We start from the raw sequence: 11,977 nt of genomic DNA, 5'->3' as shown, positions 1-11,977 counted from the left end.
GGACTAGTCATTATGAATGTTATTTTCTAAAATGCTGGACAGGAATTTCCCTTCATTGAATGAAACCGAACAGAAACTCCAAGGTATTGTAGTTGAGATAGTGTTCCAATTAGCTACAAAGTCATCCAACTTGTTTAGGTCCTGTTTGTTCTTTAGACCACACTCTCAGGGGAAAAAGGCAATAGTTACCTCCTATCCCCTAACACATGCTTGAGGCTTCAGAGAGCTGATGACCTTCATTGTCTGCCAGCCTCCAGCCTGCAGCTAGTGCAAAGGCATGGGGACTTGCCTCAAGTTGCCTTTGAGGACAGGGAAACTATGCTTGCTTATTCAAGATAGCCTAACTACTGACAGCGATAATCAGCCTTATGTTTCAAGAAACAATATTAACTGTAGTGCTCCATCTGAAAAGTAGATGCCCTTGGCCTTTGGTAGAGCTATTAATTTTATTTGAAAGGAAAACTCAGGTTTTGGGATATCAGCCCCAGTAACCATCTTTTTATGTTCTATGCCAGTTCTAAAGGTTAAGGAAATATTGGGCATTTTCTCATGGAGTGGGAGTGGAGGTGGGGACCAGACAGCCTGCTATATATTTCACCATTTCTGTTCTCTTCTGCTTGCTTTGACATTGTTATTCCTGTGGGTGTTATCAACTGACTAGTTTTAATGTGATCTTTTAAATTAGAAAGTGAAGAACTAAGTTAACCTGAACTAAGCAGATAGATTTCTTTCCCATCTCAGTGGATGTATTCTGTTGCATGCCTGTGGAAACCCAGTATGTGCGGTTTTTTGTTTGTTTTGGGGGGTGAAGGGCTGTAGAATAGACAGAAATATAAGGGTTCTGATGACATCATGGGTAAATTGCTGATGAGAAACATTTTTGCTGAGATGAACCCCACCCTCCAGTTTGGAAAGGGAAAAAAAATGTGAGAATTTAAAGTAGGTGTGTAGGAGGAGAATTAACAGAGGTGATAAGAGAGAGAAACAGAGCCCAATAATTTATAATATAAAGGACAGCCTATTTCAGGTTTGCTAAGAGAGACAGCAAGTTTTATAATGGTTGCCACTTCTCTACCCCACCTGTTTATGTTTTTTACAGTGATAAGAGTAATTTAAACAAATAGCTGCAACTTTTTAGGTCATTTGTGTAAAATACCTTTCCTCTTGCTTGAATAAATTTTCTTAGTGAGACATATTCTCCCAGTCTGCATTAGACTGCACTATTACAAATAGTAATAGTCTATTACAAATAGACTGGACTGGAAGATCCTGCCCTTTCTAAGAAATGTTTTAGGTCTTCTTTTGTGTGATTGAAACCAAAGTTCAAGTCACTGATCTACAGTGAATATGACCAGAGGGAGGCTAGGATGCCTTAAATATTAACTCACTTGCTTTTCCCTGACTGTAGAGCTATAAATTCAGAGACTCTTTATTAACTGGAATCTAGTTTAAGACTTGATTTACGTAACTTTAAACATACTCTGAAACCTTGTGGATTGTGTTGGGTGTAATTCTGACGGAGAGGGCTCACAGATCATCTGAGTGAAGAAGTAAAACTGTCTGAAAGTCGAAAGCATTCCTTTGCAACATTTCCAGCCAGTGATTTGGACTTCCATAAATGGTATGGGAAGTAAAAGCTTTGGGCCTTAAAATTCTTCCTAAGTAGAGAACTTTGAATACAAATGAAATAGAAACTGATTGGGGCAAGTTAGAGAAACTGGGGGAAGGGAAGGCAAAGTAGTATAAGTAAGAGGACACTTCGGTGCATGTGTTTTAGAGTGATTTTACTTTAGGGATTTGTGTAACCTAGGCGCGTTATGTTTCTTTTTCAGGCATTTTGCAGACTGCTGCTCATACTCGAGTTTTACAGAAAAATTTTGATCTGAGACCAACTTGAGAAAGGTCATTTTTGCTAACCTGACTCAAATGCTTTAAAAATTCACTTTTCTCATATAGTAGCTAGTAATTGGATCTTTGAATGGATAATGCAACCTTTACCATGGAGATTACAGCAAATTAGACTGAGAGAAACTAAAATCTTGGAATATTGGAAGAAAGTTAGAGATCGTCTAGTTTGGAGGGTTTTAAAGCTTTTTTTTTTTAAGCATTGAAACTTTCTTCAAACGGAACTTTGTTCTGAACGGAAACATATGATGCAGATAAAAGAGGAGCTGTTCAGGTTGTTGGGGGTGGGAGTGGGGGAGGGAGGCACAAAGGTTTCTGAAAGAAAACTGTGTGGCTCTTGGCCTCATTTTTTTTTTTACCCCCCCCCCCACCCGGCCTCATTTTTATACTCATGGAAATGGAGACCAAGAGGAGAAGAAAGGGATATTTCCCATTGTCACACAATGGTTCATTAGAAAGCCCAGGTGGCATTCTTACAATTATTCCCCCACGGTCTCTTGGCTGTAGGGACCCAGTAAATATGATTAGCAGGCATGGTATGCAAAAGATTTTCCATTCCACAGGCTGCAGAGAAGATGTTTAAGCATTTCTTGCTCTGGATGAGCACCCGATTTAACTCTAAGGGTGAGTTCTGTGGACGGTCTTATGTGTAAACCATATAGAGTGTTGTAATGAACAACCTAGTGTGTTATCTGCTAGTGCTCACATGGGGGTATTTCTCTATGGTTAATTCCTGGGAGTGGAATTGCTAACTCATACTGTGTTCATTTTCTTTCACTTTTAGTTGTCCTTTGGAGTTGGCTGTATGTCCATCAGCAGGGTTTGAAAGCACTCATTTCCTTATACTTTGCCATTGTAGTGATAGTCTAGTTTTAGCCCATCTAATGGGTGAAAAATTATATTTTACTTTGCATTTCCCTGTTTACTAATGAGATTGCTCACTTTTTTATGTGTTTTGGCTATTTGGCTAACTGTGTAAATTACATATGCATGACCTCTTCTTTTTCTCCTAATGTGTTATCTTTTTCTTTCATATCTCAAAGCATTTTATGATGTAGATCAGTACTGTCCAATAAATTCTCTATGGTGGTGGAAATGTTCTGTATCTGTGCTGTACAATAGACACTTGTGGCTCTTGAGCACTTGAAATGTGGCTAGTGTGACAAAGGAACTGAATTTTAAATTTTATTTTTTTTAATTAATTTAGATTTGGCTGTGTTGGGTCTTTGTTGCTGCACGTGGGCTTTCTCTAGTTGTGGCGAGTGGGGGCAGCTTTTTGTTGCGGTGCATGGGCTTCTCATTGCAGTGGCTTCTCTTGTGGAGCACGGGCTCTAGGCGCACGGGCTGCAGTAGTTGTGGCTCGCGGGCTCCAGAGTGCAGGCTCAGTAGTTGGGGCGCACGGGTTTAGTTGCTTCACGGCATGTGGGATCTTCCCGGACCAGGGCTCGAACCCGTGTCCCCTACACTGGCAGGCGGATTCTTAACTACTTCGCCACTAGGGAAGCCCTAAATTTTATTTAATTTTAATCTGGGAATTCCCTGGTGGTCCAGTGGTTAGGACTCTGTGTTCACACTGCCAAGGGCCCGGTTTCAATCCCTGGTTGGGGAACTGAAATCCCATAAGCTGTGTGGCACAGCCAAAAAAAAAAATGTTTTTTAATTTTAATTTAAATAGTCATATGTGGCTAGTGGATTTCTTAGTGGACAGCACAGATCTAGATTTTTTTAAAAATATTTATTTATTTATTTGATTGTGCCAGGTCTTATTTGCGGCTCCCCGGCTCCTTAGTTGCAGCTCACCAGCTCCTTAGTCGTGGCATGTGAACTCTTAGTTGTGGCATGCATGTGGGATCTAGTTCTGTGACCAGGGATCGAACTTGGGCCCCCTGCATTGGAAGCTTGTAATCTTATCCACTAAGCCACCAGGGAAGTACCCAAATCTAGATATTGAGGCTTAGCTTTGTGTCAGTCCTTTGTTTTTAGAACTTAATACTCACTTAACATACATTTATTGAGTGCCTGCTAAGATGATCTCAGCCCTCAAGAACTTCACAGTCTAGTCGGGGAGAGAAACAAGCTGATCAACATTAGAGATGAGCACAGAGAAGGGCACCTAACCTGTGGGTTGAAGGTAGGAGATAGTCCTTGAGAATTGGGTAGTAATTAGCAACGTGGAAAGGAGAAGAAAAGAGGCCTTCCTGCAGCATTCTCAGTGCAAAGGTCTGAAGCGAGAGCATAGCCTCTCCAAGGGTTCACCAGTAGTTCCATATGTCTGAAACATAGCACAGATCCGAAGTGGAGGAAAATGAGGCTGAAGGGCAGGCCGTAGTACTGGGTGCACCTGGGAGGGTGACTAAGAATCAAGGGAGGTTCCTAGGAAAGGTAAGTGTAGAGTGGTTTCCACAGAGGAAAGCTAACTAGATTAGATAAATAGATTTAGATAAAGAGCCCTTAAGTCAATGTATAGTGAGAAATAAGGCCAGGTAGGAGTGGGCCTTGAAGACTGTGGTTAAGAATTATCACTCAGTAGAAGATATAGTTATGAACCACTCAGATTCAAAGGAATGGCCCAGTAAAAATGCCCATTTAAGTGTAAGTAAGTGTAAGTAAGGGACAGAAGAGACTGGAAGTTAGGGAGGCAAAAAACAGGCTGTTGTGTAGGTTCTGGACTTGGCGGTTTGTGTTAGTTTGCTAGGGCTGCCATAACAGTATCACAGACTGGGTAGCTTAAACAACAGAAGTTTATTTTCTCACAATTCTGGAGGCTAGAAGTCTGAGATCAAGGCATTAGCAGGGTCAGTTTCTTCTAACGCCCCCTTCCTTGGCTTGTAGATGGCCCTTTTCTCCCTGAGTCTTCACATGGTCTTCCCTATGTGTGTGTCTGTGTCCTAATCTCTGTGCCAACAGTTATATTGGATTAGGGCCCACCTTAATGACCTCATTTTAATTTAATTACCTCTTTAAAGACCCTATCTCAAAACACAGTCACATTCTGAGGTACTGTGGGTCTGGACTTCAACCTGTATATTTTGAGGGGACACAATTCAGCCCATAACAGAGTCTGTGGAAGGGCTTCAGGAGCTTTGTGAGCCCCCAAGTTTGAATGCTGAGTTTTACACAAATGTGCATTTGTCTGAGGTGGGTCCATAGCAGGCAGCTGATTCCCAAAGGGGTCCGTGATCCCTCCCCAGTTGGCTGTTTGCATTAACTTATCAGGAGGAATTTAAAGATGTGAGACGAAGGCCTGGAAATGCCACAGGCATCAATAAACACAATCTGGGTGTTCAATGGTATATGAAGACTGAGAGTTTACACTGACTAGAAGACTACAAGTGTTATTGTGAGGCACTGGAAATTCTGTTAGAACTGGTATGGGAGGAAAGTGGATTTTTATTTTTGGACCTTATTTGAATTTCATGGGAAATTATGTAATTTCCATGACTGTCAATAAAAAACACCAGTGATTTTCCATAACTAAGTGAATTCAATGAAACTAACCTTCTTCTTGTTACATCCTTGTTAATATTTTCCTAAAAAGAAAGTCACAGAGCAACAAAACTGTCACCAGCTGCTTCTCATTAGGAATGTGGTTAGCAGATGTGGGTTTTCATAGTTATAACGCATTGAGATAGTTAATCCATTTTTGTGGGTTTCAGATGGATAGTGATTTATCTTGGCAGGATGAATTTTAAAATGCGCTTGCATCAGCTAAAGGATATATGCACCTTTTCCTCTTTCACTTCATGTTAGTGCTGGGGAGAAAAATACGTTTTAGGATATTTCTCCTGGAAGGCAAAGTAGTACTGTCGAAAGGGAAAATTGATCTCACTGTCCTCTAATGGGGGAAGAGAATGCATGGGTACTTTTTCAGAGTTGGATGTTGGATTGGTTATCTTACAAGTTTGTTTCTCCCTTTGGCCTCTTCTTTAGTAGTAATTGAGCAGCTCTTTTGTTCCTCTGGCATCTGGCCACATTTGTGGTATGACCTTCAGGCTTGCTAAGGGCTGCAATTTTGCCTGGGGCCCTCTTTCCTTATGAAATTACACAACACTCAAACCTTGGAAGCAGCCCCAGATCCACTAATTCTTTCCTTTGACGGACTTTTGGCAATATGTACTCCCTTTCAGCCAAAGTGTAGCTTTACACAAGATCTGTTTGTCACCGAAATTAATTTGGCCATTTGCCCTTTAAGCCTGGAGTCAAATAGTAGTATGGCAGACTCCTTTATGATAAAGTATAGACTCTCAGCTAGAGAGTTTCAACCAAAGGTTTTACTGTTGCTGCTGCTAAAGGTCAACAGGTAATAATATAACAGCAGTGGTACTTTTTATGGAACTCTTACAGTGCATCAGGTACAGTGTTGCTAAGCACTTTGCAGACATCACCCCAGTCAACCCTTACAACCACACTTCGAGGTAGAAGGTGTCTGAAGTTTTCTGAAGAAGAGACTGAGGCCCATGACCTCAGGCCCTTGACCATTGTAATATAACTAGTAAAGTGGCCAAACTACAATTTGAACCTTGTGCTTTTAATTACCATGCTATATTATATGTCTACTATGAGTGAGAAGAAAAAAAAAGACCACTGGCTTTTGAGAGAGTATAGAATCAGAGCCTGAGTAATAGAATTGTAGGAAATCATGGAACTGAGAGAGCTAATCCAACCACCTCATTTTGAAGTAGCAATGATGCCTGCCTTGTCCTGAGAAAACAACAGCTTGAGCAGAGGAGAATACCTACTGATAGGTGACAGGAATGGAAGGTGATTGGGAATTACCTCAGCCATTCCCTTTTTTAGAGGTAGATAAAGTAACACGCCTGTTCAAAGAATTATCTAAGCTTGTCTCGCCATCCCTAAGAAACCATGGGAACAGATGTGTACCCTTTTTATTTCAGATTTCATTATCCACAGTAAGTAGATTTCCACTGACTACTTGAGATTTCCTAGATGGTAATTTTCACTCTGCAAGGAACCAGTAACCTTCAGAGGGATTATTTGAAATGACTACAGCGCAGGAGGCACTGAATTTCAATCAATCACATGTTTAATGATTTCCTTCTCTGCAAGGCAGTATTTTTGGAAGAGTGGGGAACAAAAAGAAGTCAATGGGTGGTTCCTGCCTTCCTGTATTTTATAATCTACTTGGACGAACAAGCAAGGCGTAGAATAAAATTGTTCAAAGAAAAAATCCCAGCAAATTGGGCAGCCAGGGACAACTGGGATGAGATCTTGCTCGGTGGGAAAGTGGTTGAAAGGGGCAGGAAGTGTTTGGAAGGATGGACTCTGGCAGGTATGTGCAAGGCATCATTGGGAGACACTGACTGGATGAATCTGGCCAATCTGTAGTGATGAAAGAGAATGTGGAAAATTAGGTTCTGATGCAAGACCTTGTCAGAACAGCTCAATAGTTTGGAAAACTTTTATGGATATATTTGAAAATAATTTTTAAAGTAAATACCCCTAAGTAATCCCAATATCAATCTCTATTACCTTTCCTCTTCCCGGGATTAAATTACTACCTTATGTAAGTGTCCTCACTATTTATTTGGAAGATCGCTGACTTCCTTCAATTCTACTGACCAAAAGGTCTTGACACTTTTGGAAAGAATTTCCAGCACTTCCCTTTTGCTAATAAAGGTGTCCTCAAGTGCCCAACCTCTGGGAAATTACGTATGTAAAAGTTTCAAAATTGTGCTCATACTCTAAGGAGTCAGCTGCCAGGTGCTCTCTAATAAGCAGAAATTTCACATAACTCAGGCATCTGGGGGTTCGCGCCTCAGCTGGAGCAAAGCCAGAAATGTCTGTGACTGCAGGTGCACTTCAGCACATTGGGACCTGCCGGAACAGCGATCTGGCCTAACTGCAATTGATTTAGGAGAGGGCTGGAGGGTTGAGCTTCTGCTGACACTTGCAGCTTGGAAAATTCTGCTCCGCTAATTGCAAAGAGGATTCTGCTGTAATGATTTTTTTGGGTAAGATACTTTTCTCATTTTGAATTCTTTCTTCATTTGGGCTCTGGGTGATTTCCAGTCTCTATTTTTATTGTTTTAACTCCTGGTATAGGAGGCTCTTTGAAAGTTTCCGCCCACACATGAATGTGCATTCAGAGTGGTGCATGGACATGGCTTACAAGCTTCAACATGTACTTCATGAGCAAGCAGGTATATAGCCCCTTTTACAGGAACCGGTACTTTCTACCTCTGCTGGCATCCCCCCCCCACACACATACACAAATGAAAATATGGGGATTTTGCTTTTCTTTCCAAAAAAAAAAAAGGAAAGAGGGCTCATTGACTTCACGTTTTTGAGATCTCTCTCAGCAGCGTGATTTCTGGACCCTCATCTTTGAGGTCTGGGGTATGTTTTTTTTTTTGTTTGTTTTTAAAAGCCCTGGACCAGGAGGATGGGAGACTTGAGTTGTCTCTGTTTCTCCACTGAGGCTTCCAGCCAGAGTCTTTGGCTTTCTGGGCCTCAGTTTCCTCAGCTCTTCAAGCCCATGAAACTGGAAGAACCAGGTGGATTGTATCACCCATGTCTTTGTATAAAAGCTGCTGCAGGCCCTGCAGTGTGCAGTTTCTGGGGAGGCTCATATGCACTTGCTCCAACATAAGGCCAAGGCCTCCAGGGTGAGAAAGTCAGATCTACAAATTCAAGTCCAAACACTCCAGTATTTGGTTATATGAGGCTTTTTACACTCATATTCTGCCATCTCCACTGACCCTGTACTCTGTTCACATTGGAATTCTGGCATCTTCCTGAGTAACTCATTTGACAAATATCTTTGAGGCCTACCTATTGTGGCAGCAGGGCTAAAGAAGATATGGTCTCCTCTGGCATTACTGGCAAGTAAACGGGATTACAAAGCAGAGTGACAAATGCTTGGATTCATGCCTCTGGACCTATTGCCTAGGTGGACTGTTGAGCTTCCACTGTCACCTCTGTGAAGCTGTCCCCAGGCCCAACTAAATGTTTCTTCTACTCTGCTCCCAGGGTGTTTTCTACATGTCACTTAACCACATAATATCACATCAGGTTGGTTGGTTCTCCATTTTCCTCCCCCACTAGACCGCCAGCTCTGAGCTGTGGCACGTTTTATCCAGCTCCTCTCCAGGCCTCAAAGGGAGCACACTGCGGAGCATCCTGTAAATACATAACGAACCAGTCAATGCACGTGAACATGCAACTCGGTCTTGCAGGATTGCAAAGTGCCTCTCGAAGCTGATTTTGCTTTCCGTGCCCAGGCAGCTCTGGTGAATTGCACAGTAGAGGTCAGGAGTTGGGGGTGGGGAGATCGGAGGCGTACGAGGAAGAAGGTGAGTCCAAGCCCCACTTCGCTAGAGCTGCCCACGTCCGGTAAACTGTAACCCACTGGCCTGCGGTCAACTCCTTAACCTCCCGGAAGCGGCTCAGCCGGCCTCTCCCCGCCCCTCCGGAAGGTGGGCGTGGCCCCTAATGAATAATGAATCGCCTCGGTGGCGGCGGGGGGGTCGGCGGGCCCGCCCCCTCGGGCGGGAAGGGGGAAGCGCCGAGGCTGCCTGACTGGAATGAGGGTGGCTGCGGCGACTGCGGCGGCGGGAGCGGGGCCGGCCATGGCGGTGTGGACGCGGGCCACCAAAGCGGGGCTGGTGGAGCTGCTCCTGAGGGAGCGCTGGGTCCGAGTGGTGGCCGAGCTGAGCGGGGAGAGCCTGAGCCTGACGGGCGACGCCGCGGCGGCTGAGCCTGAACCCGCTCTCGGGCCCGCGGCGGCCGCCTTCAACGGCCTCCCGAACGGCGGCAGCGCGGGCGACTCACTGCCTGGGAGCCCGAGCCGCGGCCTGGGCCCCCCGAGCCCACCCGCGCCGCCGCGGGGCCCGGCGGGCGAGGCGGGCGCGTCACCGCCCGTGCGCCGGGTGCGGGTGGTGAAGCAGGAGGCGGGCGGCCTGGGCATCAGCATCAAGGGCGGCCGCGAGAACCGGATGCCGATTCTCATCTCCAAGATCTTCCCGGGACTGGCGGCCGACCAGAGCCGGGCGCTGCGGCTGGGAGACGCCATCCTGTCGGTGAACGGCACCGACCTGCGCCAGGCCACCCACGACCAGGCCGTGCAGGCGCTGAAGCGCGCGGGCAAGGAGGTGCTGCTGGAGGGTGAGCGGGGCCGGCGGGCGGGCGGGCGGTCCTGGGCTGACCGGCGCTCACTTTGTTTCTGCCACCCTACCCGCTTTGCTGGGCCAGACCCTTCCCTCTCCCCCGCCCCCTGGGTCCTCACCTTCCTCTCTACTGGTAGCCCGGCTCTCCCCAAACCCCGTCTGCTGGAGCTTTGAGGATGGAAAAACTGATGCTCCCTACAGGAAAAGTTGGGCAGCCGCCGAAGTGTGGCTTGCAGTCCCCAAGGAAGACTCGGTTGAGATTTAGTAAGAAGCAGCCTTGCTGGAAGCCCCGCCTATGCACGATAAGCTGACACTAAGAACTAGAGGGGGACGGAACGAAGCTCTGGAGGTCTCCGTTTGCCTCCTGAGAAGTGCCGGGTTGGCGCTTTCTTCGCTCACCTCTGGCTCCCCAGGGCAGGCGGGTCTGTTAGAAAAAAAAAAACAAATTCGTCCACACCGGTGCCAGCGGTATGCTTGGGCAAACCACCAAAACGCTGGTTAATTTATGGGAATTTAACCCATCATTGGCTCTCAACAATTACCAAAGGAGATCATAGCACGTCATTGAAGCCAGAAAGCTGAAACAGCAAGTTTGTGTGGTTAATGAGCCTTGTTTAACAGTGGACTCTCACGTGTTTGAACATTTACTGCCAACTAGAGTTTTGCCCCTTTTGCAGGAGACTCGTGCCAGCTTCCTACCATTCACAGGCCTCAAGGCTTTAAGCTTATTAGAAGCCTGAAATGTTAAACCTCAAGTTATGTTTGAATAGCTAGGATTATTCTTTAAGTATGCATGTGATCTGTTACTTGGGTCATTTGTGATGAATTTATGGATTTACTAAATTTATGATTTACTAAATCTCAAAATTAAATTTCATCTACTTGAAGGACTCATACATGTTGGAGGTAATATTCAGAAATTTTTGAGCAATCGGCCTTCTTTCACTGATGATTTCAGTCATTCAAGAAGCATTTATTGCTGGCTATATAGAACAGAATATAAAAGATGATGTGTCTATTTGGTGTCTAGTTGGGGAAAGGATAGAAAAGTGCAAAACAACTTACAATTAATAGATTACGGAGTGCAAACTATATAAATGCCAAGGGAATGCAAAGTTAGGAAGTAGTTAGTGGAAATTGTATTGGTCAGCGAGGAATTTTTCAAGGAGCTGAATCTTGAGCCAGGTCTCCAAGGAAGTGATGGACATAGGCAGAGATGAGTCAGGAGGGTATTCCTAGCAGAGGAAGAAGAGAAGGGAAGGGGTGGGGAGTGGAGGTAGGAAGAGGCCGATCATCAAACTGAGAGGCCAGAAGTCCAGCTTGGCAAAGTGATTGTCACTTTTTTCTAAATCTGCTGGTAAATGTTTGGGAAAATGTTAGTTTGCAAGTAAATATTTTAATGTGCTCCAGTTGTGAAATTCCAGTGTCCCACCTTTATAATATCCTATTTATAAATCTCATTTATATCTCACTTAGGTGGGGCTAGACATTGCTCAGAAATTAGTGCTAATAAAAGGAGTAAAATTATAGATCATGGCCTGGGTGGTATGTGTGTAAAAAAATTGTTACCATAAATGTGTACTTTGAAATTAGGCTAGCTAAGAATTCGGTTGTAAATTCTTAGAGCCAGAATATTGAATGTAGTACTATTTATGTGGTGCTCAGTGGTGGTGGGCAGACATTTCAACTCTTTACCCCATATTTTTAAAAAAATCCAGTTTTTGTTTAGATATAATTTGAACCTGGTATTCATACCAATTAAGTGAAAATCATCTAGTAAATGCTTCCCAATATTCATTAGACTAAAATAGGCCACATGTGCTTTTAGAAGGAGGGTTTACAAATGGCAGCATAACATTTATTGAATGCCTATTTACCTAACACACAGGTTCTATTTTATTTTCCCATTTTGTAAAAGACAAGTAGTTTTTGTTCTTATGTGTGGG

The 11,977-nt window shown here is 44.2% G+C and overlaps 1 protein-coding gene across 2 annotated transcripts in view; it reads left to right on the top strand.

Annotated features, from left to right (window-relative positions):
• The first annotated feature begins 9,266 nt into the window (after positions 1-9,266).
• The window catches only part of SNTB2 (syntrophin beta 2), a 102,485-nt gene continuing 99,774 nt past the window's right edge, over positions 9,267-11,977 (top strand). For both annotated transcript variants that reach the window (XR_002176458.3, XM_019935606.3), the window contains exon 1: positions 9,267-10,029. Coding sequence is in view for 1 of the 2 variants with exons in the window: in XM_019935606.3 (XP_019791165.1) it covers positions 9,450-10,029 (580 nt within the window). In the remaining variant the exon portion in view is untranslated. The remainder of the gene's footprint in view (positions 10,030-11,977) is intronic.

The sequence above is a fragment of the Tursiops truncatus genome, chromosome 19, assembly GCF_011762595.2.
Source record: "Tursiops truncatus isolate mTurTru1 chromosome 19, mTurTru1.mat.Y, whole genome shotgun sequence".
Taxonomy (NCBI): Eukaryota; Metazoa; Chordata; class Mammalia; order Artiodactyla; family Delphinidae; genus Tursiops; species Tursiops truncatus.
This window is presented reverse-complemented; position numbering and strand designations above follow the sequence as displayed.